This window comes from Balaenoptera musculus, chromosome 15 (assembly GCF_009873245.2).
Source record: "Balaenoptera musculus isolate JJ_BM4_2016_0621 chromosome 15, mBalMus1.pri.v3, whole genome shotgun sequence".
In the NCBI taxonomy this organism is placed as follows: Eukaryota; Metazoa; Chordata; class Mammalia; order Artiodactyla; family Balaenopteridae; genus Balaenoptera; species Balaenoptera musculus.
In genome coordinates, this window is record NC_045799.1 from 50,907,860 (window position 1) to 50,933,206 (window position 25,347).

The window sequence follows — 25,347 nt, forward strand, 5'->3', positions numbered from 1 at the left end:
GGCTCCCCTTCCGGAAAAGGAAAATAGTAGTTCTTGTCATCAAAGGTGCGGGAAGGGTTAACGTAAACCTGTGTGTGTGTGTGTGTGTGTGTGTTTGTAAAAAGCTCAGAGCAGTGCTTGTCACACAGCAAACACTGCTAAGTGTTGCCTGGTATTGTTATGGTTCTTGCTTAAGAATCAGTATTTTCAATATTGTTAATGAGATAGCTCATCTTCCAGGTTACTCTTTGAGGGTGTTGTTTGTGCTCAGGTCTGCAAAGAGGGCATCAGCTATGAGGGGCTTCTCCGGTGTGGTGGGGAATGCAGGTGGCCTCTAGGCAGTCCCATGGAGAGTGAAGAGGGTGAAGGCTCTGTCTCTTAGTGGGCTCCGAGCATGGCCATCACCCAGGAACTTGCTCCAGTCTCAGCCACAGGCAGGCAGGCCCTCGGCTTCAGATAGGCAGTGCCCACGCAGCCATGTGGCTCTGGCCTGGCCCCACTGCAGGCCACGTCCCCTCCATCACCTGGGGTACCCCCTTCTGCTTCTTTTAGAAAGACATCTCCGTTTCTTTTCATCTAAGGATGTTGCCTTATTTGGATGTAGCTATGTGTTTAGACCTTTTTTCCTACTATTTATATGTGTTTGTGGCAGAAAGGGGAGAGTTCACTGGGTGTCTGGTTCCTTTTCAAAATACTGGATCCAAATAATTAAGTACAAATTATTTTCTTTCAGTATTTCAGATATGCCCTGCACTGTTTCTAAATTGTTCTTGTTGATCTTTAGTAGCTCCTTCACTGGTCTATGGATTGAAACCTCGAGTCTGTGTGACTCCCAGGTTCTGGAAGAATAGTTTTACTGGGTACACAGTGTAGGTCAAGCATGGCTGTCTCTACTCCTGGAAGGCTTGGGCAGTGCTCGACCTCCAGGACTGGAGCCTAGGGTTGGCTGCTTCTTCCTGTGAGCAAGCCCAGCTGCCCAGCTCTCCCCACAGGTCTTCCCCACCCCAGCACTCACTGGTGACCACCTGAGCTGTAGTGTCTGACAACTCTGAGTGGGGTGACCCCGGAAGGCAGAGAAGCTCAGCTATGTGCATTATTGCAAAATAAATTTATTTGAAGATAAACTGTCTTATAAAAGGTCAGAGGCAATTTGAGATCCCAGTTTCAGCTAGTCTCATAAAAAGATTCAACTTCAAGTAGCACAATTTCGTGTCTGCTTTTAATCCTGAACGTTCTTGAATAACGAAACAGCCACTGTTTTACACAACACACTCAACATCTGACTCCAGCACCCGTGGCCCCACAGCTCAGGGACCACAGTGCCGCAGCCCTCAGGCTCAGGCAGTCCCAGATCGGGCCACTGTGGCCACCCGGCTCTGACAAGCACACACAGGTCCCTGGCAATCCCAGCCCTTCCCGTCCCCGCACCTTCCAAAAGCACGAGATGTAAACCCAGACTAGGCCTGCTGCTGAGGCAGGGGTCTTCTCCAGTTCCCAGGAGAAAAACCAGGATGGACTCCTGCATGACGGTGTGCTGACAGGTGGGGCGGGCCTTCCTGGTGATCCCTGGCAGGCTGGCCAGCTGAGGGCCTGAGCGGGTGGCCTCACCAGGGCCCTTACCTGGCTGCCTGGCAGCCCAGAGGGAGGAAGAGGGAGAAAGGAGGCTCATGGGTGTGGCGGCTCCTGCCTGCGCTGGCAGGAGCTACGTCCGGGAGCTACGTGAGGATCCTGGCGATGGCCTGCAAGGAGGGGAAGTCGTCGTCCCGGGCGGCGTGCAGCGCCTGGTGGGCTGTTGACATCGCCGTGCGCGAGCACCTGCTGGCAGATGGGGCACACGCAGCAGTCCAGGCCCGCCTGCTGGGTGCTTGGCCTGCCATGCACTCTTCTTGTTCTTCTTGGCCTTGGTGCTGGGAGGCCTCTCACGGCCTCGAAAGTCTGTGTGTGCAGACAGCAGCTCCTGTTGCTTGGCCGTGTCGGGCAGGAGCACCAAACAGCTCGTTGAAGATCTTCTGGAAGTTCTCCCCCAGCAGGTCCCGGCAGCTCTTGTAATACGGGCTGCGGAGATCACGCCCTGCCACCCAGAGCCAGACCCAGTCACACCCGGCCCAGGCCTGGGCCCCAGTGGCCGGGCTGCCCACACACCCCCGCCTGCCTGACCTGTCTGTGAACTGTCCCGAGTGCTCTTGAACTGGCTGAAGCAGGCCTCGTCGCTCTGCAGGAAGTCCTTGATGGACTGGATGAGCTGCAGGTTCCTTCCGGAAGTTCTCGGGGACCAGGTAGGCCTGTGGCACGGGTGTTGGCCTGGGTTTGGAATCGGGACATGGGGAGGAGGTGGAGGCTTCAGCCCAAGGTCCCAAGGTGAGGGCACTCTCCCCACAGGGGCATGAGGCCAGGTGGCCCACCCACACTTACGCTTTCGTGGTGGTCGTAGTGCTGGGGACACAGGCCGGGTGGGGGCTAGGCAGAAGGCCAGAGAAGCCGGGGGGTGGCTTGCTGACGGGGGGCACCAGACCCGGTGGAGGTGGAGGCGGAGCGCCCTTCAGGAGCACCACGGTGTTGAAGCCTGTGGAGGATGGGGGGGCACACAGGAAGATCTCAGGACGTGACCCTCGCTGGCCAGGCAGACAAGCCTTGGTCCCCCACTTCCCATAAGCTGCCCAGCTCACCAGGGTCAGGATCAGGCTTTGTCCACAACCGCACCTCCCCCGCAAAGCAGGCCCAGGGCCTGATGATGCCAAAAGCCGGCATGCATGCTGTGCTCCCTAGTGGCGAATGCTGGCCTAAGTTAACTCATTTGCCTTCATCTCAAGAGGGGGCTAGGAGTGCCCTGATTTACTGGGAGGAAAAGGATGCAGAGAAGTTATGTGGCAGACCAAAGTCACGCCGCTCACAGACATGGAGCCTGCATCCAGACTTGGCCGCCAGGTTTCCAAGGCAGCTGGAAACCACTGCACAGGCTCATCTCTCCCCACCTGCACCTGCACAACCTCCAGCTATGCTCCTCTTGGGCCCAGGGGCTCCAGCCTGACTCAAAAACCTGGCCCCTTCCCAATGCCCAAAAGCAGGCCTGAGCCAGGCACACATACCTGGGGGCGGGGGCATCCTGGGCGGGCAGGGGCCGCAGAGCGCTGGGAAGTCTTCCTGGGGCGTGGGGCAGGGGAGGGGCCCCAGGGGCCTCGGGAGCCCAGGGGGTTCCTTGGGGGCGCTCCGAGCTGGGACGAGCCCCTCTGTGCGTCCGTTGACGATGACAGCAGCTGACCCCTCAGCTCTGCCAGTGGGGGCCGCGGGGGCCTGCTCAGCCCCGGGGGGCCCATCTTTGTCAGGGGGCAGTGGCAGGGGAGATGAGGCACCCGACTTCTCGGAGCCCACCTTCTTCTTCTTGCCGACCTTGGTGAAGGTCTGGGTGGAGGCCACGGCCAGCAGGGAAGAGACAGCGACTGTCGTGGGCACACTCCGCAGCTCCTGGGTGGTGAGGCCGGAGCGGCCATCCTCCTCCTCCTCCTCCTCCGTGCGGGGCAGTCCGCTCTTTTTACCACCCTTACCCCCCTTCCCAGCCTTCCTGGAGGGCTGGCTTCCCCCGCTGGCAGACTGGGCCCCTGGGGCGGGATGCGCCACCTTCTTGCTGCCACTGCTGTTCCAGGCAGAGATGAGGCTGGTGGGGGCAGTGCTGGGCTTGGAGGCAGAGGACACCAGGGCAGGAAAGTCCTCCTCCTGGAAGGTGCTCCTGCCCCTGGCGGGGACAGAGTAGGCCAGCGCCAGCCCCATGGGGCCCAGGGCAGCTGCTGCGGAGCAGGGGGAAGAAGTGGAGGCACAGAGACTGGGGAAGTCTTCGTCCTTGAGCTTTGAAGTGGGGGGCGGGAGAGCACTGTGCCGAGAAGGGAAGAGGGGTCAGTGGCCTGCCAGGCCCTGGCCTGCCCGGCACCCACCCTCCACCCACCTTACATAGGAGCCCCGGTTCGTGCACACATGTACCTTGGGAATGTGGCTGCTGCAGCCAAGCCAGTTGCTGGCAAGGCCTCTTGGCTCACAGGACCATTTATTGAGGCTTCCTTGGAGCCTACAAGACACAAAAGAACCCTAGGTCAGGGCTGACCAACGCTGAAGGGCAGGATCAGACCCTGTCGGGTGACTGGAGAGCACACGGGTTCTCACTGGCCTTGTGGGTGGAGGCCCTGCCAGTCCGGGCACCGCCACGCTGGTCAGGAGCCCACCTCCCACCTCCTGCGCCAGAGTAGAGTTGCCTACAGGGAAGCCCGCTCACCTGGGCCTTCACCTTGAGTCCGGGGCGGGCGCCGGGGGCCCCGGGGCTCCTCAGGACCCCGCGCACCTGCCTCCTCCTTCCTGGGCCTGCTGCCCTCCTCCTGGTCCTCATTCCTGCGTGTGTCCTGCTGCTGCTGCTGCTGCTGCTGTGCGGCCACCGAGGCCGGATGGCAGCTGCCACTTCTCGGTCCTCTTCTTCCTGGGATGGGATGACTTCAGGCTGGGGCAAGGCCCAGAATACAGTGACGTGCAGGACGAGGGGCTGGGGAGGGGCCTTGCCCTGGGAAGCCTGGACACCAGGAGGCTGCCCACCAGGAGCCAGCGGAACCGGTGCCAGCCCAGCCTCCCTGGCCAGGAGAGGGCGCTGTGGAGGGAGCTGGACCATCCGCCTGCCAGCCTCAAGCTTTGGCTCCCTGGGCAACACCCGGCCCTGTTCTCTGGAGTAGCATTTGGGGTCCACAGATGCCTCGATCCAGCCCGGCCATCGGGGGCAGCCCAGCCTGAGTGCATGCCTGCCATGCTGGGGCTTCACGGCACAACTGCACTGAACCCCCAGTGACCCGGACCCCCCTCACCACCCCAATCTGCAGGGTCCTGGGTCACTGGCTAAAACTAGGGGAAAGTGAAGGAAACCTCACTGAGGACACCGAGTAGACCTTGTTGCCATGCCCAGGACACCAGAGGCCAGAAAGCCAAAGTCCCCTGACAGCGGTGCCTATCCCCAGCCCAGCTGTTGGCTGCTGCCACTGCCGCAGGGGTGGTGCCAGGGGAACTAAGTCCTGGCGGCACGCAAATCCTCCCACCTCTTGTACCTCCAGCTTCCTCGGCGGCTCTGCTGGGCTCCGCGACCGCTGGCCCGGCCCGTGCGGCCCTGGCGGTTGTACCTGTCCAACTCCTCGTAGTCCTCGCCACCAACGACCCCTGCAGCCAGCACACAGCCCATCACAGGCCCAGGCCAGACCAAGGCCGGTGCTCCGGCTTAGACAGCAGAGGCCTCCCCACCCACCATAGCGCCTGAACCTGGGGGATGGGCACAGACACCTCTCAGGGTTCACAGTGGTCCTGGGCCTCTAGCCTAGGCACCAGGTCAGAGCAAGAACTAGGCTGGGAGAGGGGCCTGGGCCTGCTGGCCCCACAGTCCCAGGAGGGACCTACACACAGTGGGCACTCAGTAATCCTCCTGACCTGGGGAAGAGTCCCCGGGGACCCCAGAACAGCAGATCTGAGACCCTTCAGGAGCCAGTGAAGAGCTCCCTGTCCCAACGTGTTCAGGTGCTTGGGATCCTCAATGGCCGGGGGGACACAGGCTCAACAGGCTTGTCCCTTGTCCCCACTCACACGTGAGGGTCGGATCAGGACCTGGGTCTGAGGCCTCCAGAGCAGGGCTCCGCGATGTGAGCCCTGCCTTGGTGGGCCCCGCTCACCCTCGTTCCGGCGCGAGTGCCGCGGCGTGTAGCTGAACTGCAGGTCGATCTGGCGGTTCTGGCGGGGCCTCGGCGCGGCTCAGGCTGTGGCAGGCCGTCCTGTGGGCCCTTTGAGGTCGATCTCCGTGCGGAATGCGTGGGGAACTGCTCGGTGCTGCAGCGACCCTCCTCGCACAGAAAGTTGCTTTTCTCGGAAGTGCTCACGCAGATACGCCGTGTCCGCTGCCGGGAACCGGGTGTCAGCAGGGGCCCTCGCCCAGCCCGCTTGGGCGTCCCAAGGTTGCCGTGTGCCCACTCCCACCTGTAGTAGTCCTGGGCCCCATCTGAGTCGCAGAAGTGGCAGAAGTAGTGGTCGCGACGCAGGTGCTTGAGCAGCTCGTCGTTATCCAGGTAGCGCTCGTCACAGAACTTGCAGAGCGGGTGCCCACGGTGCGACGTGTCGTCGGGGTCCCCCTGCATGCGGTGCCGAGCCAGGTCCTTGCGCGAGTACCACTTGCGCTCGTATGTGAAGATCTGCAGGGAATGGGGGGCTGGGAATGGGGTGGGGGCTCCCAGGCCTCCCGCCCCTTCCCACGGCCCGACAATGCAGGGGACCCTGTGGCATCAGTTCTGCCCCAGAGCCCCAGACACCAGCAGCCTGGCAGGCTCTGTGAGGCAGGAGAGCTGGGGATGCTGGGGAACCCTGGGGATCTGGCCTGTCCAGGGCCAGAGGCAGCAAAAAGCCGCTCACAGCTGTCTGGCCGAGCACCCTGTGCCAGCCTCTACTGGGCCTGGCCTCTACCCACCTCCACCAGGTGCTCCCTGAATGCCCGATCCCCAGGCAGGTGTCGTGGGGTAGGGTTCACCTTGAGGTGTTTGAGGCACAGCTTGCAGCAGAATAGCTCATGTTGCTTCCGCATATGCTGCTCCAGGTCCCCAAAGAGGCCGAAAGGCGGCAGCTCAGGACACCGTGGGCACTCGTGCTGCAGCAGCTGCCTAGGGAGACATCGAGAGCCACCAGTCCCCCCCGAGGGCACTCAGCATCACTGTCCAGAGGGGCACTAGAACCTCCCCGCGGCCCCTCACCCAACGCCCCTACAGACGCACTGGAAGCAGGAGCCAGGAGGATGGACGCTACTGCGCCCCCGTGCATTTCAGCACTCTGACCACTGAGCCAGGTGGTGCTGGGCCCAGGGCCTGAGCTGAACAAGGCCACAGGGTGGGGCTGGTCCACGATCCAGGAGACTGACCCTGCATCAGATGGACATGATGACTGAGCCCACACAGGGGCCTGCCCCCTCACCTGGAAGATGAGGACCACCCCCAAGACAACTGTACCCCTTTATGAGGTTTTTCCGCCATAGGCTAAGAGCTTGATTTGCAGGAGCTCCCGACCACCTCAAAGAGCCCCAGAAAGCAGGGCTGTGTGCCTTCCCTGAATTCACCCCTTGTCGCCCACTGCCCCCTCTTTACCACCACCCCAGAAGGGGGACTGTGAGCATCCCCCGTTACAGTAGAGAAAACCAATGATAGAAACCAGCCACCTGGCCCTGACATCTGCATCACACCAGTGCCCCCTTGCCGCTGAGGGATGTGAGGAGCAGAGGAGGTGACGAAGATGCGTCCATCCCCGCCACAAAGCATCCCACAGACCCTCAGCAACCCAGGCTGAGAATTCCCCTCTCACCTGTACAAGGCAAACACTTTTCCATCAGCAAAGTAGATGTCATACTTCTTCTCATGCTGAAGCTGATGGATAGGGATTGTGGCAAAGGTAGGAAGCTTCTTCCCAAAGACCACCTGAAACCGAAAGCAAAAGAGACTGGTGAGCCGGACCATGGACGCGTCAGGCTGAGGAGAAAGGGAGGCACTCAGGGCCCCTCCTGGGAGGCTTGAGGCAGGTCCCAGCAGGAAGCACCCTCTGCCAGCCTGGGCCAGCCCGGGCCCCTCTCCCCACCCACAGCCCGCCCACCTAGGGTTGCCAGGACAGAGACGCAGCGGCTGGCCTCGCCACCAGGGGGCAGCCGGCTCCACACTCATCCACAGACAAACTGGCACCTGCCAGAGAGACAGAGGCCGCCCCAGGGGCAGAGACAGGGATTAGACAGCCAGGCAAACCGGGGCTTAATCACATGGGTATTGGGCACAGGATGACTTTCACCAGGAGAAAGGAGAGACACAGTCCAAGGAGCAGCTAAGGAAACAGTGAATGCTACCAGGCCAGATTGCATGTGTCAAGGCCTGGCTACCCTCCACGCACCCATGATGCTTCCATGATGGCAAAGGGGGAGAAGGGTTCCCCCACAGGACTCGGACATGGCCCCCGCCCGTTCTTGGCCAGCTTCCTGCCTGTTAACTGGGCTGTCTGGGGGTGCCAAACAGAGGAGCTAGTGTGCTGGATGTGGACACCTCTGCAGCCTGGCCACTTCTCAGGGGTCTCCAGCTCTCTCAGGTAAAGCCTGCTGGGCCTGGCCCGGCAGCCTGCTCTGCCTCTCCACAGACCCTGGCACTGGACGATGACCAGACCCCTGTCCCAATGCCCCCAGCCTGGCCCCCAGGGCCCCCACACAGGCTCAGGCCTACCCTCTGAGTCAACAAGGGCACTGCTCCCTCCAGGGCAGGGAGCCCCTTTCTCTCTGCCCCCTCCGCCTTGCATCAAGACCACACTGGCCCATCTCCTCCTCTCCGTGCCCCTTTCCAATCCACCACTGTCCCCCAGCCTGGAGCTGGCCACTCGCCTCAGCTCAGAGTCCTTACCAGCACACCCGGGGGGACAGCCTTTCCTTGGCAAAGGCCACATCAAGATCACCCCTGTTAGGTTTAGGCCCAGTCAGGGAGGATGTCTGGGACCAGGGTGGCCATGAACCTGGGAAAGCATAGGACTGGCTGGGGAGAGTGGGTGGTTACACCATCCCCAACAGCAGGGTGGTTAAAACTGGTTCCCTGGGGGCTCTGGGGAAGGAGATGGGGAGCTCAGCCTCTGCTTGTGAGGACATGCTTGGGGGTGTGGAGAGCAGGCTAACAACCAAGCCTGCCCCCCACCCGCCCCCACAGGAGCCCAAGGGAAGCATCATGGTCCAGCCACAGCCATTCTGGAGGGTCAGAGCAGGGTGGGGGGGATGGGCAGCGCCCCAACAGGCCTTTCTTCCCCTTGTCACCATGTCTGGCAAAGCTGGGCAGGATGAACGTGGCTGCCCACCCCTGCCCCCGCCACACGCTGAGCGCACCTCATCCCAGCTGCACCCTGTGACCCATCTTCACAGGGAGGTCTTGGCTCTGCCTCCAAAGGGTCACCCTCCTGCCTCCAAAGGGTCACCCTCCACACCCTCTGCCCCGGTTTTCTCCACAGGTCCCGAAGGGACATAGGGAAGGTTCCCGAGCCTTCCAATGGCCTCTTCTCATGGGATCTGCCCTTCTAGCGCAAGCCCACATCCAGCCCTGCCTTCCAACCACTCCCAAGGGTGCCTTTCCAGCACAGACCCCAGTTCCTGCCTGGGGATAGGCGCCTGCAGGCGCAGGGCCATGAACCACTCAGGATGCTGCTGGAGGAGCACAGAGCACGAGGAACTAACCACTGGGACTCGATGCCCATATCCCCAGCCTCGAGGGGAGCCCCAAAACTGCCAACAAGCATCCAAGCTCGACAGACTCAGCAGAGGAACAACTTCCCTCCCAGAGAAACCTGTGCCGGGAGGGGCCCCGCCCCCCGCCCCCACCCCCCACCCACCCCATCACCCTGGCACCCTCCTTTCAGAGGTCTGCTCTGATCCACCACAGGTGGTGTCTCTCCTTGGGCTGTGAGCACCCTTGCCGTGGACTGAGTGACAGTCAGCTTGGGTGGGGTGTTCCTCCCGAGCAGTCTGGTAGGGCAGCCCAGGCTGGGCACACCTGAGCCACGCCAGAAGGGGGACACTGGGTTGGCTCAGGAAGAGATTGGAACCACAGAAGAGGCTTGGGAAAGGAAAGTGTTCGTTTGAGAATGAGAGTGAGCAGGTTTGGAGCTGGGGGGTGGGATGGGGAAATGCTAACTGCCCCTTACAGACAGGCTGGGACCAGGACTGGGCCCCCCAGGCCTGCACCAGACAATGGGATGGCAGTGCAGCCTGGAATGGCCAGTGTCCCTGCCCTCGGCAGAGGGGGAGGCGAGACACAAAACTGCATGGATGGAGGAGGAAGAGGGTGTGGTGGCCTGGCCAGGGATGGGCAGGAACCCACTAGGGATCCAACCAGTGTGGCCCAAGACCCACCCGCCCTGGTGATCACCCTGATGGGAGGGGATCATGGGTCCAAGGACAGAAGTACAGGCCAGGCCTAGATACTTGAGGAGGGACCGTCCTGGGCAGCCCCTGGGTGGGCCAGGTAGTAAATGACTAACGGGGCAAGGGTGCCTCTGGGTGGACCCCAAGATGATCAGGTCCTGAGGAGAGGCAGATGGGGGCGAAAGTCCCCTCGGACTCCCCCACCACAGGGGTTTCTGCCTGGGGCCTTGCTGCTCCCCACTCCCAGCGTGCAGCAAGCACTCACAGAGAATGAGTGCGTGAGAGGACGGGGATGGGTGTCAGCAATGACCAGTGTGAGAGCGGCTGGATGGGGAGAGTACAGGGACCCAAGGAGCCAGATGTGGACAAGCAGGTCCTCTCAGAGGAGGCAGGCCAGGACCAGGTTGGTGGAGAGGGGGCAGGGACAACAGAAATACATAACCTGAGTCAGCAGGTCCTGCCTCCTGACCTGCCTTCAGCTTCCCCTCCCAATTCCTACCTATGAAATGGGGCAGTGGGGCTGTACCAGGTGGCCCCTCCTAGCTCAGACACATCCCACTTTGTACAGCAGCCCCATCAAGCCTCTTCGACATCACCGGGGATCAGAGCAAGGTGGAAAGTAAGACAACAATTGTCTTTTAGAAGCAAGTGGCCTGTGGGAAAGATACGACCAGGGAAGACAGGAACCCAGGACTTGACAACAGTCTCAGCCAGCGTGCCCTGAAGGCCAGTGCTGCTGCTGCCCATCAGCTGGGAGCCTGCCTCGGCCTCCACCCTGAGCAAGTGCTGGGCAATCTAACTGATCTGGCTCCTCACCCAGGCCGGCACAGGGAGGCACCAGTTCAAGATGTAGGAATTAACCAGCAAACGGAGCTGGCCTGTCCCAAAAAGCATTTTGGCACACTTTTCTCCCAATGTTTTACGAAGACCTTGTCCCATAAAAGAGACAGAGGAGAGGCAGGGTTCAGAGGTTAGGGGCTGCTGTGGGATTTCCAAGCAGGCATGGGACACAGGACGTATTCAGAGGACAGTGCAGGACTCAGCAAGGGAACAGAAGGGATACGGGAGCGTTCAGAGTTCAAGAGTGAGAGGGAACAGGATGAATAGAGAGGAGCATCATCTTCCTAAACTTCCCAGAACACCCTCCTGCTGCCTAGCAACTAGGAGCAGGCCTGAGAGGAAGGCCAGGCTCGGCCAGGGCACCTGATGCCAAACCACACCCCAGCTGGAGCCAGCTGAAAGCTCATGTCCACACACCCTTGCCATAGAGCCCTTGGAGGATGTGGGACCCACAAGGTATGAGAGAGGCCAGATGCTAGCTACAGCACCCATATATAGGTGTCTGCTTACTTCCTCAGTGAGACCTGCAGTGCCCAGGGCCGGGGCCTCCGCTGCGCGTGCCTGCCTGCCTGCCTGCCTGCCTGGAAGGAAGCTACAGGTGTGCTGGGAAACCTGGCCATTCAAGAGTTACATCATGTTATGCAAGACTGGAAGGCAAGGCAGGCTCTGGTGAAGTTGGGAGGCGCCTTCTGACTAAGTCACAGACCCAAGGTTTCCCCAACTGCTTCTGCACCCCAGATCCCTCCCAGGTCCGGGTGCATCTCTGTCCACCCCATTATAGACTGACAGCATCTCCAAGTGTCTTTTTCGGAGAGGGCACAGAGTGGGTGCCCACAGAGTGCTCATGGGATTACAGCATTTTCTTGGCTCCTTTAACATAAAAGTCTACTTTAAAAAAAGAAAGTGAAGAAAGGATGTCGTTTCTGCATCACTTCTAGGAAAAAGAAAGTCAGATTCCCTGGCAGATGTCACCAGCCCAAGCTTTCCATGAACAAACCAGGGAAACTTCACAACTTTGGAAGCAAACATATCTCAAAGCACAGCAAACCAAGGGAGCTCCAGCTAGGTGCTCCCAGCCAGCAGCTGGCATTGTGGGGAAGGTGGGAGAAAGCTCCGTGGTGCCCTCTGACCTCACTAGGGCTTCTAAGTCTGGACAATCAGAAACTCCCTCTCCTCCATTCTGGAGCTGAGCCCCCCCCCCAACCCGCCACCAGGTGGAACGGGCAAGGAGGAAGAAAACTTCGTGACACTTTTATCCCCACCCACTAAGCACCCTGAGGAGACCTCAGTAGTTCTGCCTTCCCCTCTGGTGGTGATGGTGAGTACAACCATCACTTAATAGGTGGAAATGCCATTCTCAGGAGTTTGCTCAGCGTCACCCAGAAAGGCCCAGAAACACAGCTAGGCTGGAAAAGCCCAGATTGACCCTCTGCTTCCAGGACAGACAGGAAGGTGCCCACTTTCCCTGTTGCCTCCACCGGAATGGAGACCCCTGATGAATAGTCTCCCAAAGATGAGCAGGTCTAGGAGCTCCTGGTCTGATCATGCCCTTCCTGTGGCCCGGCAGGAATTCCCGGGGCTCAGGAGGAAAGCCCCCAGACTCTGTCCCCACAAGGACCGCTGCCTCTTCAAATCAGCTCGGCCACCTCCTGCCTCCCGCCCCCACACGCCCCACAGTCGGCCCTACGATGGGGACCCCGCCCCGGGTGGCCCCGCCAGGCCTCTCTTTTGGAAGCCGGCGCCACTAGGCCTGCAGCCGGACACCAGGAAGGCAAAGTCCCCTTCCGGCCGCCGGGTGCCCAGCCGCCCCGCCCGGCCACGCCCCTGCTCCCGCCCAGTTGCCCCGACACACGGCCCTGCCGGCGCAGCTCACCTGGCGCAGCTCCTCGCGGCACACGGCGCAGTAGCGCTGCTCGCACAGCACCCGCATCTTGGTGGAGCAGCGGTAGCACACCGGGTGGTCGCAGCGGCCCAGCGCCGTGGCCTCCAGGTCCCCGCAGCACAGCACGCAGCTCCCGCCGCCCCGCTCAGGTGCCGCCACCGCCGCCTCCAGGGCCCCGCGCCTTCCCTCCGGGCCCGCCGTCGCCGCCATGGTCCGCGATCCGGCCCCCTCCCGGCCGGCGCGGCTGGGCGCGGGACCGACTGGCTCCCAGCGGGCCCGCCCCTTCCTGGGCGACGTCACCGCCCCGCCCAGCAACGGCTCCACCTGGCGGAAGTGAGCTCACGACTTCCGCCTCAGCGAGGCGTCGGCTAGAGCGTCGCCACCGGCACCGGGCGCTCTAGGCAGAGCGGGCGGGTTGGAGGTCAGCCGCAGGTTCGGCGCCGGGCTGCGGGCGTCGGGCCCCCCCTCTCCTCCGACCCTCGTCTTGGGCCAGCTCTGTCCTCCCAGAGCAAAATGTTTAATGCTCCAAATATTGATGGGTCATACTTATACTAAAGTGTTATTCGTTTTTCATCTGAAATTCAAATTTAACTAGAAGTCCTGTATTTTTATTTGCTAAATATTGCAACCCTATTAGGAGCCCAAAATCTCTTTCCAGCCCAGATCTTTTGTATTTGGGACACACACGGGCGTGGTCATCGGGCACACACACGCGCTTGCGCACACACAAACACAATCCCTATCAGAAAAGACAACACGTGGTAACATCAGTCTATGAACTAGGAGCAGTCTCCCCCAGTCCCGATAGTAAGGCGGGTAGAGAACCTGTCCTCTTCATGGCTGGGCCCACCCAGCTGAGCCCGGAGGCTTGACGCAGAGAAACATCAGGGCAGGTTTGCTGATTGGACGGTTGTGAATCCTGGGACTTTGGGTCTCTGCAGCTGTTGGGGGGCCTCCTCACTACCCTTGGGGGCCAGGCACACTCAGGACCTCCCTTCTGCTATCACAGGAGGCTAGTCCGGATCTGAACCCTTCTAGAAAAGAGGCGGTGTGTTGTGGGCGGATGAGCTTGGACTTTAGAATCAGAAATGGGCTGGAGGACTTCCCTGGCTGACCAGTGGTTAAGACTATGCCCTTGGGCTTCCCTGGTGGCTCAGTGGTTGAGGATCTGCCTGCCAATGCAGGGGACACGGGTTCGAGCCCTGGTCCGGGAAGATCCCACATGCTGCGGAGCAACTAAGTCCGTGCGCCACAACTACTGAGCCTGCGCTCTAGAGCCTGCGAGCCACAACTACTGAGCCCACGAGCCACAACTACTGAAGCCCGTGCGCCTAGAGCCCGTGCTCTGCAACAAGAGAAGCCACCGCAATGAGAAGCCCGCGCACCGCAACAAAGAGTAGCCCCCGCTCGCCACAGCTAGAGAAAGCCCATGCGCAGCAACGAAGACCCAACGCAGCCAAAAATAAATTAATGAAATAAATAAATTAAGAAAAAAAGACTATGCCCTTCCACTGCAGGGGACACGGGTTTGATCCCTGGTCAGGGGATTAAAATCCTGCATGCTGTGCAGCCAAAAGAAATAAGAATTTTTTTAAAAGGGGGGCTGGAAACCCCAGTTCGACTACTTATTTGCTGGTGACCTTGGTCAGCTCACTGAGCCTTTAGCTTCCTCCATTTGCAAAACAGGGATCATCACACCAATTAAACCTGGTGGATTGGCCACATGCAGGTGTCATCTCACCCTCACAAAACCCCACTGAAAGGACAGTAAAGGGATGAAAGACTATCTTTCCATGAGCACAAAGAAGAGGAGAGGAGCAAGCAGTAAGATGTAAGCAAATTGTGGAAAGACAGAAAGAGGGTGGAGGGTGACTCATTTTACAAAGCATCCTTAAGACCTTTGGGGGAACCCCGGTGAGAAGTTTCACTGAAGGTGGGACTGAAAACAGGAGTGCATGGAAGTCCATGCATTGTCTGGGGGCCTGGGCCCAATCCACCTCCAACTCACCCTCAGCAGGAGACTGGAGGATTTTCCACTAAGGAAACTCACCAGCTCAGAAAAAAGATATTCATACCCCATAAGGGAATGAAAAGCTGTCCTCAGACAGAAAGCTTGCTGTAGCTGAGAAGTATGTGAACATCAGCCTGGCCCAAGCTCTTACCTCGCTGACCTGTGGATTTCTGTGTCTTTCAAGCCCTGCCTGGAGTGGATCATAGAAGCAATAAGAGGAGCATCCTTGTTCTCCTGGTTGCTGTCTGAGCATATTTACTACTTACCAACTTGCAAAATGGCAGCCCCACATCTGTCCACTCTATGTACTCTGCTTGTCCTAGACCCTTCCTGTGCCGATGAGAGGATCACAGAGATGGAAAACTTCCACTCTGAGTTACAAAACGCAATAACCTTTGAGGATGTGGCCATGGACTTCACCCAGGAGGAGTGGGCATTGCTGAATTCATCTCAGAGACAACTGTACAGAGATGTGATGCTGGAGAACTATAGAAACTTGGCTTCACTGAGACATCAACTCAGCAAACCTCCTCTCATCACCCAGATGGAGCAGGAAGATGAAATGGAGACAGTAGAGAGAAGAATTCACCAAGATACCTGTTCAGATGAGCTGATTCTCCTTAAAGCCAAACAACCACAGCAAAAACAAGGTATTTTGGAGAAATATACACTCAATGGCAAGAAGGAACAAACTCTTGGAGGCAATCCCATTCAATGCAGTGAAATTGTTGAAGCCTTGAGTGTGAAATCTAGCATTACTCAGAATAAAATTTACCCTAGCAAGAAACTCCATCGATACCTTGACTCTGCAAAAGTCCTTAGAGATTCTTCACATCTTAAGCCACCTGAGGGAATTCTTCCTCGGGAAAAATCTTATGAATGTAAAAAAGATGAAAATGCCTTCCTCAAGAGTTCTAACTTAGCTGGGCATAAGAGACAACATACAGAAGAGACATCCTATGAATGCAGTGACTGGGGGAAAGTCTTAAATTCAATCTCACACCTTAAGAAGGATGAAAAAACTCACATTAGAGAGAAACCTTTTGAGTGTAATCAGTGTGGTAAAGTATTACAGAGCCATTCATCCATTAAGTTGCACATGAGAACCTACACTGGAGAAAAACCATTTAAGTGTGATCAGTGTGGGAAAGCCTATAGCTCAAGCTCTTACCTTACACATCACAAGAGAATTCATACCGGAGAGAAGCCCTATGAATGCCATGACTGTGGAAAAACCTTCCAAGATAGCTCACTTCTCAGACAACATTCAGGGACTCATTCAAGGGAAAAAGCCTACAAATGTAATCAATGCAGCAAAACCTTCAGTAGAAGCTCTAGGCTTACCATACCCAGATAACACATACTGGAGAGAAACCCTATACCTGCAATGATTGTGGGAAAACCTTCAGTATCCTCCCATATTTTAAAAGACATAAGGGAATCCACAATGGAGAGAAATCCATTGAATGTAGCCATTGTGGTAAAGCTCTAAGTAGTAAGTCATCTATTAAGATACACCTGCGGATACATACTGGAGAGAAACCTTACAAGTGTGATCAATGTGGAAAAGCTTTTAGGCTGAGCTCCAACCTTATCACACACAAGAAAATTCATACTGGAGAGAAACCCTGTAAGTGCAATGACTGTGGGAAAGCCTTCAGGGATCATTCATGCCTTAAAGAACATGTGAGAATTCACACTGGAGAAAAAACCTTTACATGTAATCAATGTGGAAAAGCCTTCAGAGTGAAATCTTTCCTCATTTTACACATGAAAATGAAAGATGAATGTAAGGAATGTGGGAAAACATTCTTTGGTCTCTTATCTCATAGGAGGCCTATGAAAATCCATACCAGGGACAAGAAACCTTTTAAGTGCAGTGAGTGTGGACAAGCTTTTAGCAGGCATGTGTCCCTTAAAATACACATGAGAACTCACGTGGGAGAGGAACCCTATGAGTGTGATCAATGTGGAAAATCCTTTAGTGTAAAGTGTAATCTCATTGCACACAAAAGAATACATACTGGAGAAAAACAGTATAAATGCAATGTCTGCGGGCAAGGTTTCAGTAAATCCTTACCCCTTTGGTGTCATGAGAGAACTCATGCTCAGTAAACTCCCTTTTAATGATATCCATGTAAAGTAGCTTTCAGTGAACTCTCAATCTTTAAGACATACAACCAAATGCTAAGTGAAAAGAACTGGTTGTGAAGAATGTGAGAAAGCCTCTAAGTAATGCATATATGGAAGAAACCTAAGTTATACAATGACTGTGAGAAATCCTTTATTCATTCATTATCCCTTAGAAGATATGTGATAACGCTGAAGGGAAAATGTTTTAATATCTTCAAGACTTGTTACTTGAGAAAAATAAACACCTAATGTTTTAAGTCAAAAAAAGAAAAGCTGTCCTGCTGTCCAGCTGCCCTACAGTGAAGCCCACACTCAGCAAGCCACGCCCCCCAAAAAAGGAGCAGCCAACCAGTGTTGTAGGGTCTCACTCACACTGTGGACAGGCAACCAACGATCTCCAGACTCATGAGGAAAGCCTGTGGTGTGTGATACAGGGATGAAAACAAGCAGACCCAGAGATCAGAAGGAAATTTTAGACAGATCATAAACATATATATATATATATACATATATATATATACATATATATATGTATATATATATATATATGCTATTCACAAGAAAGATATTCCTTCCATGAAATGAGACTAAGATGCCTTGAACAACCATAACAACCACAAAACAGAGAACAAGAAAGAGCCCTTAGAAATTAAAAATTAAAAACATAACAACATGGGCTTCTCTGGTGGCACAGTGGTTGAGAGTCTGCCTTCCAGTGCAGGGGACACGGGTTCGAGCCCTGGTCTGGGAGGATCCCATATGCCGCGGAGCAACTAAGCCCGTGCGCCACAACTACTGAGCCTGCGCGTCTGGAGCCTGTGCTCCGCAACGAGAGGCCGCGACAGTGAGAGGCCTGTGCACCGCGATGAAGAGTGGCCCCCGCTTGCCGCAGCTAGGGAAAGCCCTCGCACAGAAACGAAGACCCAACACAGCCAAAAATAAATAAATTAAAAAACAAAAACAAAAACAAAAACATAACAACAGGGACTTCCCCGGCGGTCCAGGGGTTAAGACACTGCACTCCCAATGCAGGGGGCATGGGTTCGATCCCTGGACGGGGAACTAAGACCTCACATGCCACATGGCACGGCCAACAAAACAAAACTAACAACAACTAAAAGTTCAAGAGCAAAGTGGGAAGATAAAGTTGAGGAAGTCTCTCAGCAAGCAGAACAAGACAACTAGATAGAAAACAGAGAAAATAAGAAGATAGAAGTCTGAATCCAGACAGTGTAGTATCTAACTAATAGGAATTTCAGAGAGAACAGAGAAAATGGAGAGGCGCAAATTATCAAAGAGCCAATAAGGCAAGATATGCCAGAGCTGAAGGACATGAGTCTCCACATTGAAAGGGCCCAAGCAAGTAAAAAAGACCCTCAGTGAGGGACATCATCATGGAATACCAGAGTACTACAGATAAAGCAAAGGACCTGAGAGCTTCAGGAGGGAGGGGGTAAGGAGGGAGAAAAACCTGTATGATGGATTGAGAATCAGACTTACAATCCTGGGACACTGGAAGCTAGAAATTCTCTCCAATTTCTGAAGAAATATGATTTCCATCCACAAATTATACACCTAGAAAAACTTTCCATCAACGCATAAAGCCATCAACATAAAAAGGACAAAGTATTTAGCTCCCATGTCCCCATTCAAATGATGCCTGTGCAGAGGCTTAGAGAGTGGATGTCCAGATTGGAGCAGGAGGCCAAGGGCTCCCAGAGGGAGATTTCCAGAGTAAATAAGGAACTGATGGTGGGTGATCTCCTTGTGTGCTTGAAAATCAGGAAAATTTATTGCAAGGAGCTTGGAGCTCCTTTGAGCATTTGGGGGGAAATAACAAACTAAGAATATAGAAAAACAAGGAAAGAAAAATAATAAGACAGCTATCAACAAGAAAAAAATGTAATTATAGTACACTACTTGGCTCAGCAAAGAGTAATATTTACATGGTCAGAATAATATAAATGCTGACTAGTGTCAACCAAAAATTATGATAAAATCATATTGGGAGGATGGAGAGATGAGAAATGAGGTGACTGGGGTGGGAGAGAGCCAAAGCTTCATCTAAATTAGGAGAAAGTCATGGGACTTCCCTGGTGGCGCAGTGGTTAAGAATCTGCCTGCCAATGCAGGGGACACAGGTTCGAGCCCTGGTCCGGGAAGATCCCACATGCTGCGGAGCAACTAAGCCCCTGTGCCACAACTACTGAGGCTGTGCTCTAGAGCCTGTGAGCCACAACTACTGAGCCCACGCACCTAGAGCCCATGCTCCACAACCAAGAGAAGCCACCGCAATGAGAAGCCCGCACACCACAATGAAGAGTAGCCCCTGCTCGCTGCAACTAGAGAAAGCCTGCACGCAGCAATGAAGACCCAACATAGCCAAAAATAAATAAATAAATTTAATAAATGAGGAGGAAGCCATTTGATGCCTAAAAAAAAGGTAAATTTAAAAACAGCAGTTTGTAATCTCAGTTAGTGGTTCTCAATTGGAAGTGATTTTGGCCTCAAGGAGACGTGGAAACGTCTGGAGACATTTTTGGTTGTCACAGTGGGGTGGAATTGTTACTGACATCTACTGATGCATTAGTTTCCTATTGTTGCTGTAAAAAATTACCACAAACACAGTGGCTTAAAACAACCCAAATTCATTATATTACAGTTCTGGAATTCAGGAATTCAAAATGGGTCTCACTGGGATAAAATCAAGGTGCAAGTGGGCTGCATTCCTCCTGGAGGCTCTAGAGGAGAATCCATTTCCTTGACTTTTCCACCTTCTAGGGGGAGCCTGCATCCCATGGCTTGTGGCCCTTCCTCCTTCTGCAAAGCACATCACTTCACCCTCTGTTTCCATTGTCACCATTCCTTCTCTGACTCTTCCTCCCTCCTCCACGCTAAAGAACCCTTGAGATTACATTGGGCTCACCTGGATAATTCAGGATGCTTTGCTTATATTAAATTCAGTGGATTAGCATCCTCAATTTTATCTGCAACTTTAATTCCCCTTTACCATGTTAAGTAAATATTCACAGGTTCCAGGGATTAGAGCATAGCTATCTTTGGGGAGGGGCTATTTTGCTGCCTGCACAAATGAGTAAAGGCCAGGGATGCGGCTCAACATCCTACCGTGCCCAGGACAGCCTCACAAATGCCAACCATGCTGAGGTTGAGAAAATTCTTATCCAAGGTGATAGATGAGTTATTCTGGGGCTTCTGGCTAGGCGGTGGGGTAAAGGAGCCCCCTAGCGAGCTGAAATCTTTTCTACCTTGATCTGGGCTGTGGGCACACAAGTGTAGGCATATGTAACACATGCAATTGTTAAGACGTGCACACTTTACTCAAAGTATCTTATACCTCCTTAAAAAGACCACCAATTTTTAGAGTAGCAGTTAAGTTTATGATTTCAAAATATGGAGGCAAATACTAGGAAAAATAGCTGAAAGAGTTGGAAGTAGTTGCCCCTGGAGGGCAGGATGGGGATGTGAAAGGGTGGAATAGAGACAGCTTTATTTTGTCCCTTACACTAGCATTTGGCTTATAACGTATATGACCTTGGTATTATAAAACATAATAATTTTTAAAATGACAAAATGGAGAGATTTCCTCATTTACTGTGTCATTAGGATGGGGTTCCTGTTGGCAGCCAGGCTCTGTGCCTGGGATGGGGGCCGTGAGTACGAGGCAGACGTGGTCCCAGTCTCCGGAGGGCTTAGTCCAGTGTCAGGGGAGGTGGTGTGCAAACAGTCAGAAGCCATGATCAGTCAGCTTCTAGAAGGGGCTGTGTGTGGATGAAAGGAGTGGTGAGCCCCAGAAAGACAAGGCAGCTCTCATGGACCATTAGGGCCACTACCTCCTCTGGCAATAGACTTTTGGCTCCAGAGTCCTGGGTGGGGGAGAGCTGGCAGAGACATTTGTCCCTGGACCCCTGGGGTCAGGGCTGGGTAGGGCACAGAGCCCCTCTTCCTGAGCACCCCAAACTAGGAGCCACCAGGGACCATCAAGTTGTTCTGTGCTTTTCTCCCTTACCCAGCCCTGGGCTCCCTCCCTGCCTGCCTTCCGTACACCTGCAGCTGACAGGCAGCCGCCCTGCTCTGTCCCAATGTGGCCTTCATCCTTCACCTGCACCCTGACATTTTCACTCCCTCTGGTTCGAAGTCATAAACAAGCAGGAGGGATTGCCGGTATTTAAACTTCAGACACCGAACGTATCATTGTGCAGAGCATATTTTTCTTTGCTCAACATTGCGTTTTCAGATTTATCATGCTGCTAATTGTAGTTCTTAAATTTTCCAATTGCGCAGAAACGTTCATTACAGCATAGGCCATGATTGATCAGATTTCATATCGATGACGTTCTCCCTGCAGAAGCTCCCTGTCTGCCCGGGCTGCAGTCCCCTGCATCCCCTTATTAGGGAGGGGGCGGCAGCGCCAGGGGACCCTGGCAGCCCGCTTGTGCCACACTGCCCGCCCACCAAGCACTCCAGGCAGCTCTCAAGGTGGAGGGGCCCCAGGAGAGTGAGGCAGAGGTGGGAGGGGGCAGCTTTCCACTCGGCCCACTGGTCCCTGCGGTCCTCCAGGCCCCTCCAGGTGCACAGGTGGCTTCCTCTGTACCCCCTCCCTGCCTCGTCCCAGCGCTGTCACCCCTCCATCAAAGGGATTTCTCTGACAGTTTAGGGGACTAGGCAGCTGCTAGAATAGCAACAGCAATTAGATGGTAGCCACGCCATTTATAGAGCGCCTACTGTGTGCCAGGCACAGTGTCAAGATGTCAAGACCCAGCCTGGATTTTTTTTTTTAAATATTTATTTATTTAGGCTGCGCCAGGTCTTAGTTTCGCATGCGGACTTATTAGTTGTGGCATGCATGTGGGATCTAGTTCCCCGATCAGGGATTGAACCTAGGCCCCCTGTATTGGGAGCATGGAGTCTTACGCACTGGACCACCAGGGAAGTCCCCCAGCCTGGATTTCTTTTCCTTTTTTAAAAAAATTTATTTTATTATGTTTTTATTTTCGGCTGCGTTGGGTCTTTGTTGCTGAGTGCAGGCTTTCTCTAGTTGGTGAGTGGGGGGTTGTGGTGCGGGGGCTTCTCACTGCGGTGGTTTCTCTCGTTGCAGAGCACGGGCTCTAGGTGCCCAGGCTTCAGTAGTTGTGGCTCACAGGCTCTAGAGCGCAGGCCCAGTAGTTGTGGGGCACGGGCTCAGTTGCTCTGCGGCATGTGGGATTTTCCCGGACCAGAGATCGAACCCGTGTCCCCTGCATTGGCAGGTGGATTCTTAATCACTGCACCACTAGGGAAGTCCCAGCCTGGATTTTTAATACTCACAGCAAGCTGACCAGGATTATCCCCAGTTTACAAATGAGGAAACTGAGGCAGAAGAGGTTGAGGCACTTACCCCTCCCCCCACACCCACCACCATCAAGCCTGGGTCACTGGGCTCCAGGACACATTTCTCAGCAGCTCTGCAGGGCCTTTGTGGGGAGAGCTGCTGCTGCTGCTTCTAGACCTCCCCAGGGGATCACCAGAATCTCTCTGCCCCTCATGCCTCAGAAGCAGGCACCGTCCTCGGCACCCCTCAGCCTCTCTGTTCCTCTTCCAACATGCAGGTCTGAGAGGAAGGACGGACTCAGACTGTGTTCCCCCGTGCCCCCGGGATCACCCCTCCTTTTTGCTGAAGAGACAGGCGGAGGGGGATGGGAGGTTTCCATTGAGCACTGCAGCTGGGGTCCCCAAACTGGAACTCTCAGGCTGGGGGTCTAGGTTGGGCCCCACTCCCCCTAGTGCTTACCCAACAGGTGACCTGGAACAAGTTAATTTTCCCCATGCCTTAGATTCTTCATTGGTAGATGGAATCAATAATTGTCCCACCATGTGGCATTGTTTGGAGATCAAAATAAGATATTTCAGGATCCCTGGTGTCTGTGATCTAGAAGGTGCCCCGTGAGTGGTGTGGTTGCTGGGGGTTGGGGTGAGGTGTGATTATTTTGGGGGCTGCATCCTCCCTGGTTTAGGACTCAGGCAAGAATGGGTCAGGCCCTGCCCTCTGGAAGGGGGCTATTAAGCCCAGGCAGGCACAGAGGGATACTCTGGGAGACTATTCAGAGAAGGGTTATTTAAGCAAGATCCTGAAGGATGAGTAGGAGTTTGCCGGATTGAAAAGGATGGGATGCCCCAGGCACAGAAGCACAGAGGTGGGCAAACTCATGGGTTGTTGGGTATGGCAAATGAACTGAGACTGCCCTGGACAGAGAAAGTGGTTTTGGGGGGGATCATAACCAAAGAGGAGGCTGGAAGACTGCAGAGCTTATCCTTCCCAGGCAGTATGAGGGGCTGACTCTTTATTCTGGGAGCCTAACCTAACCACTGTCTCAGAGAGGGTTTGATGCAGCCAAACTTGCAGTTGCAAGCATCCATCCAGCTACAGCTGGGAAGTGGGTTGTTGGGGAGAAGCTAGGGGTTAGGGAGGAGAGGAATGGGTCTGGGAACAGATTTGATAGCTGTGTTAGGTGAGGACAGGGAACAGCCCTCCAGGGGGGACATACACAGAGGGGTCTTGAGTGGTGCAGAGGGTCCCCACCAATCAGCTCTCCTGCTTTACCCCAGTAGGGCTCTGCCGGCCTCCCTGTCTTTGTTCTGCTTGTGCCCCCAGCTGCAAGAGCTCTGACTCAGGGAACATCCTGTCCCCCCATCCCTATGCCTGGAAGTTCCTCTCTTTGGGGGGAAGAGGCAGAGGGGGCTAAGAGAGGGGAGCAGGGGAGCCCCCAGCAGAGCGTCAAGATGAATTCAACCTAGAGGCCCACTCAGCGAGGGTGCTTCAGTAACACACGTCCCCGCCCCGCAGCCTGGGCTCCTCCTCTCACTTCATCCCTCCCCCTACCCTTGGGGAGCCCCTCAGGTATCGCGGGGGCGAGCAGGGGCGGGGCCACCGAGCAGTTATAGCTGGACCCACCCGCACCAACTCCTAGCTTGTAGCCTCCCGCACTCCAGCTTCCCGACACGGCGCGCCCAGACCCGACTGAGCCAGTTTCTGGTCCACCCTCCGGGCGGCGGTCAACGTGAGCACCCTGGCGCGGGGCACGGGGGTGCGGAGCCCCGGGCGGGGGCCCACTGCGAGCCGCTGGCTGATCGCATTGCTGTTGCTGCTGCTGCTGCTGCCGCTGCCCGCCGCCGCCTGGTACAAGCACGTGGCGAGTCCCCGCTACCACACGGTGGGCCGCGCCGCGGGTCTGCTAATGGGGCTGCGCCGCTCGCCCTACGTGTGGCGCCGCGCACCGCGCCCGGCTGCCGGGCCCCTTGCCTGGGACGGCTTCGGCCTGGGCGTCTCCCCCCAGGGGCCATCTGCCAGAAGCACCGTCTCTGGGGGGCCCGCCGCCCGCGATGCTGTGTTGCTTCCCTCCGGAGTTCAGAAACTGTGGGAGGTGCGACGCAGAAGCTCCCGCGCAGGGCTCCCGGTGAGTGCGCCTCGCAGCCCGCGCGCCCCGAAGTCCGCACCCCAACCGGAGCTGCGGCTGGGATCCTACTCCTGGACCTCTGAAGAGCAGGCCAGGTACGCGGGGAGAGGTAGGGGAACGGGGACAGCAGCGGACGAGGGTGTCTCGGGAGATCTGAGACCGGAGCGCACGTCTGCCTGCCCACAGGGCACCCTACAACCTTTCCATCCCCGACTCCCAGTAGAGGAAGGCTTTCCTGGGGCAGTCCCTACTCTTCCAGCCTGGGGAGTCGGGGTAGCGGTAGTGGAGGTCGCACAACCCTCTTCCCACAGTCCTCTCTGTTCTTTCCAGAGCCTTCGGAGTGTCTCCTGCTCAGTCATGGTCTGCGCAGGGAACCGCCTTCGCCAGCCCCCGCCTCTCCCCAGAGCCGTCCTGATCGCAGCCCCTGCCCGCGCCCCCACGCCTGACGCAGGCGGAGTGTCTTCTGACAGCAGGCCGGTCGTCTGGTCAATAAAACCTGCCTAGTTGCCGCGCCCCGGTGTTTGACCCTTTTCTTCTGCGATGTGTACTTTGTCATCTAGCTTCGGGGCGCAAACAGCCGCGCCCACGCCCTGGCAAATGTCAGGAGCCCTCCAGCTGGCCCGGTCAAGCTCCCCCCAACAGCCGAGATGTGTATGTCCTTGCGGGGCAGAATGGGGGACGGAGGCAGACTCTGCTGGGGGCTGGGTCCCCTTCTCCCTTCTCTGCCAGTGCTGCCCTCCTGTTAGGGGGTGAGGTCATCAGACCAGGTCCCAGGGTCCCCCAGGAGGGGAGGGGTATCCCACGGTGGGGGGAGGGCAGTCAGACCCTGGGTCCTGCTGCCACGTACCAAGGTGTGCAGGAGGAGGAGAGCAGTAGCTCACACCCTCTGCGCTGAGCTGGAGCCCCCACTCCAGCCTCCTAGGAGGCCCACAGGAGGTCCCCTCACTATGCCCGCTGGCCAGCATGGGGAGAATGTCCTCCCCAAGGGGGTGGGACCTTAAGACCTGGCAGCCCATCCAGCCTTTCCCCCATCTCCCAGCATTCATTTCAAACCCGGATCTCCTTGGAACCCCTCCCTCCCCTCAGCCAAGGGCTTCCAGAGACAAAGTGGGAAACCCCTGGCCCCCTT

General features: G+C 56.1%; 2 protein-coding genes across 2 annotated transcripts; one reads left to right on the forward strand and one right to left on the reverse strand.

Annotated features, from left to right (window-relative positions):
• Window positions 1-1,181: 1,181 nt before the first annotated feature.
• Window positions 1,182-12,913, reverse strand: ZNF598 (zinc finger protein 598, E3 ubiquitin ligase). Its single transcript, XM_036826385.1, is given in 21 exon segments — window positions 1,182-1,766; window positions 1,768-1,845; window positions 1,847-1,969; window positions 1,971-2,050; window positions 2,137-2,234; window positions 2,236-2,280; window positions 2,392-2,542; window positions 3,066-3,844; window positions 3,952-4,036; window positions 4,241-4,402; window positions 4,405-4,439; window positions 5,043-5,160; window positions 5,664-5,727; window positions 5,729-5,770; window positions 5,773-5,804; window positions 5,807-5,846; window positions 5,848-5,886; window positions 5,967-6,176; window positions 6,509-6,638; window positions 7,330-7,442; window positions 12,615-12,913. Coding segments are annotated over 21 exon segments (2,715 nt in total). The 5' UTR covers window positions 12,834-12,913; the 3' UTR covers window positions 1,182-1,694.
• Window positions 12,832-24,633, forward strand: NPW (neuropeptide W). Its single transcript, XM_036826750.1, has 3 exons — window positions 12,832-12,956; window positions 23,792-24,313; window positions 24,549-24,633. Exons 1-3 carry the CDS (start codon window positions 12,832-12,834, stop codon window positions 24,631-24,633), a joined length of 732 nt encoding a protein of 243 aa, XP_036682645.1.
• The last annotated feature ends 714 nt before the right edge of the window (window positions 24,634-25,347 follow it).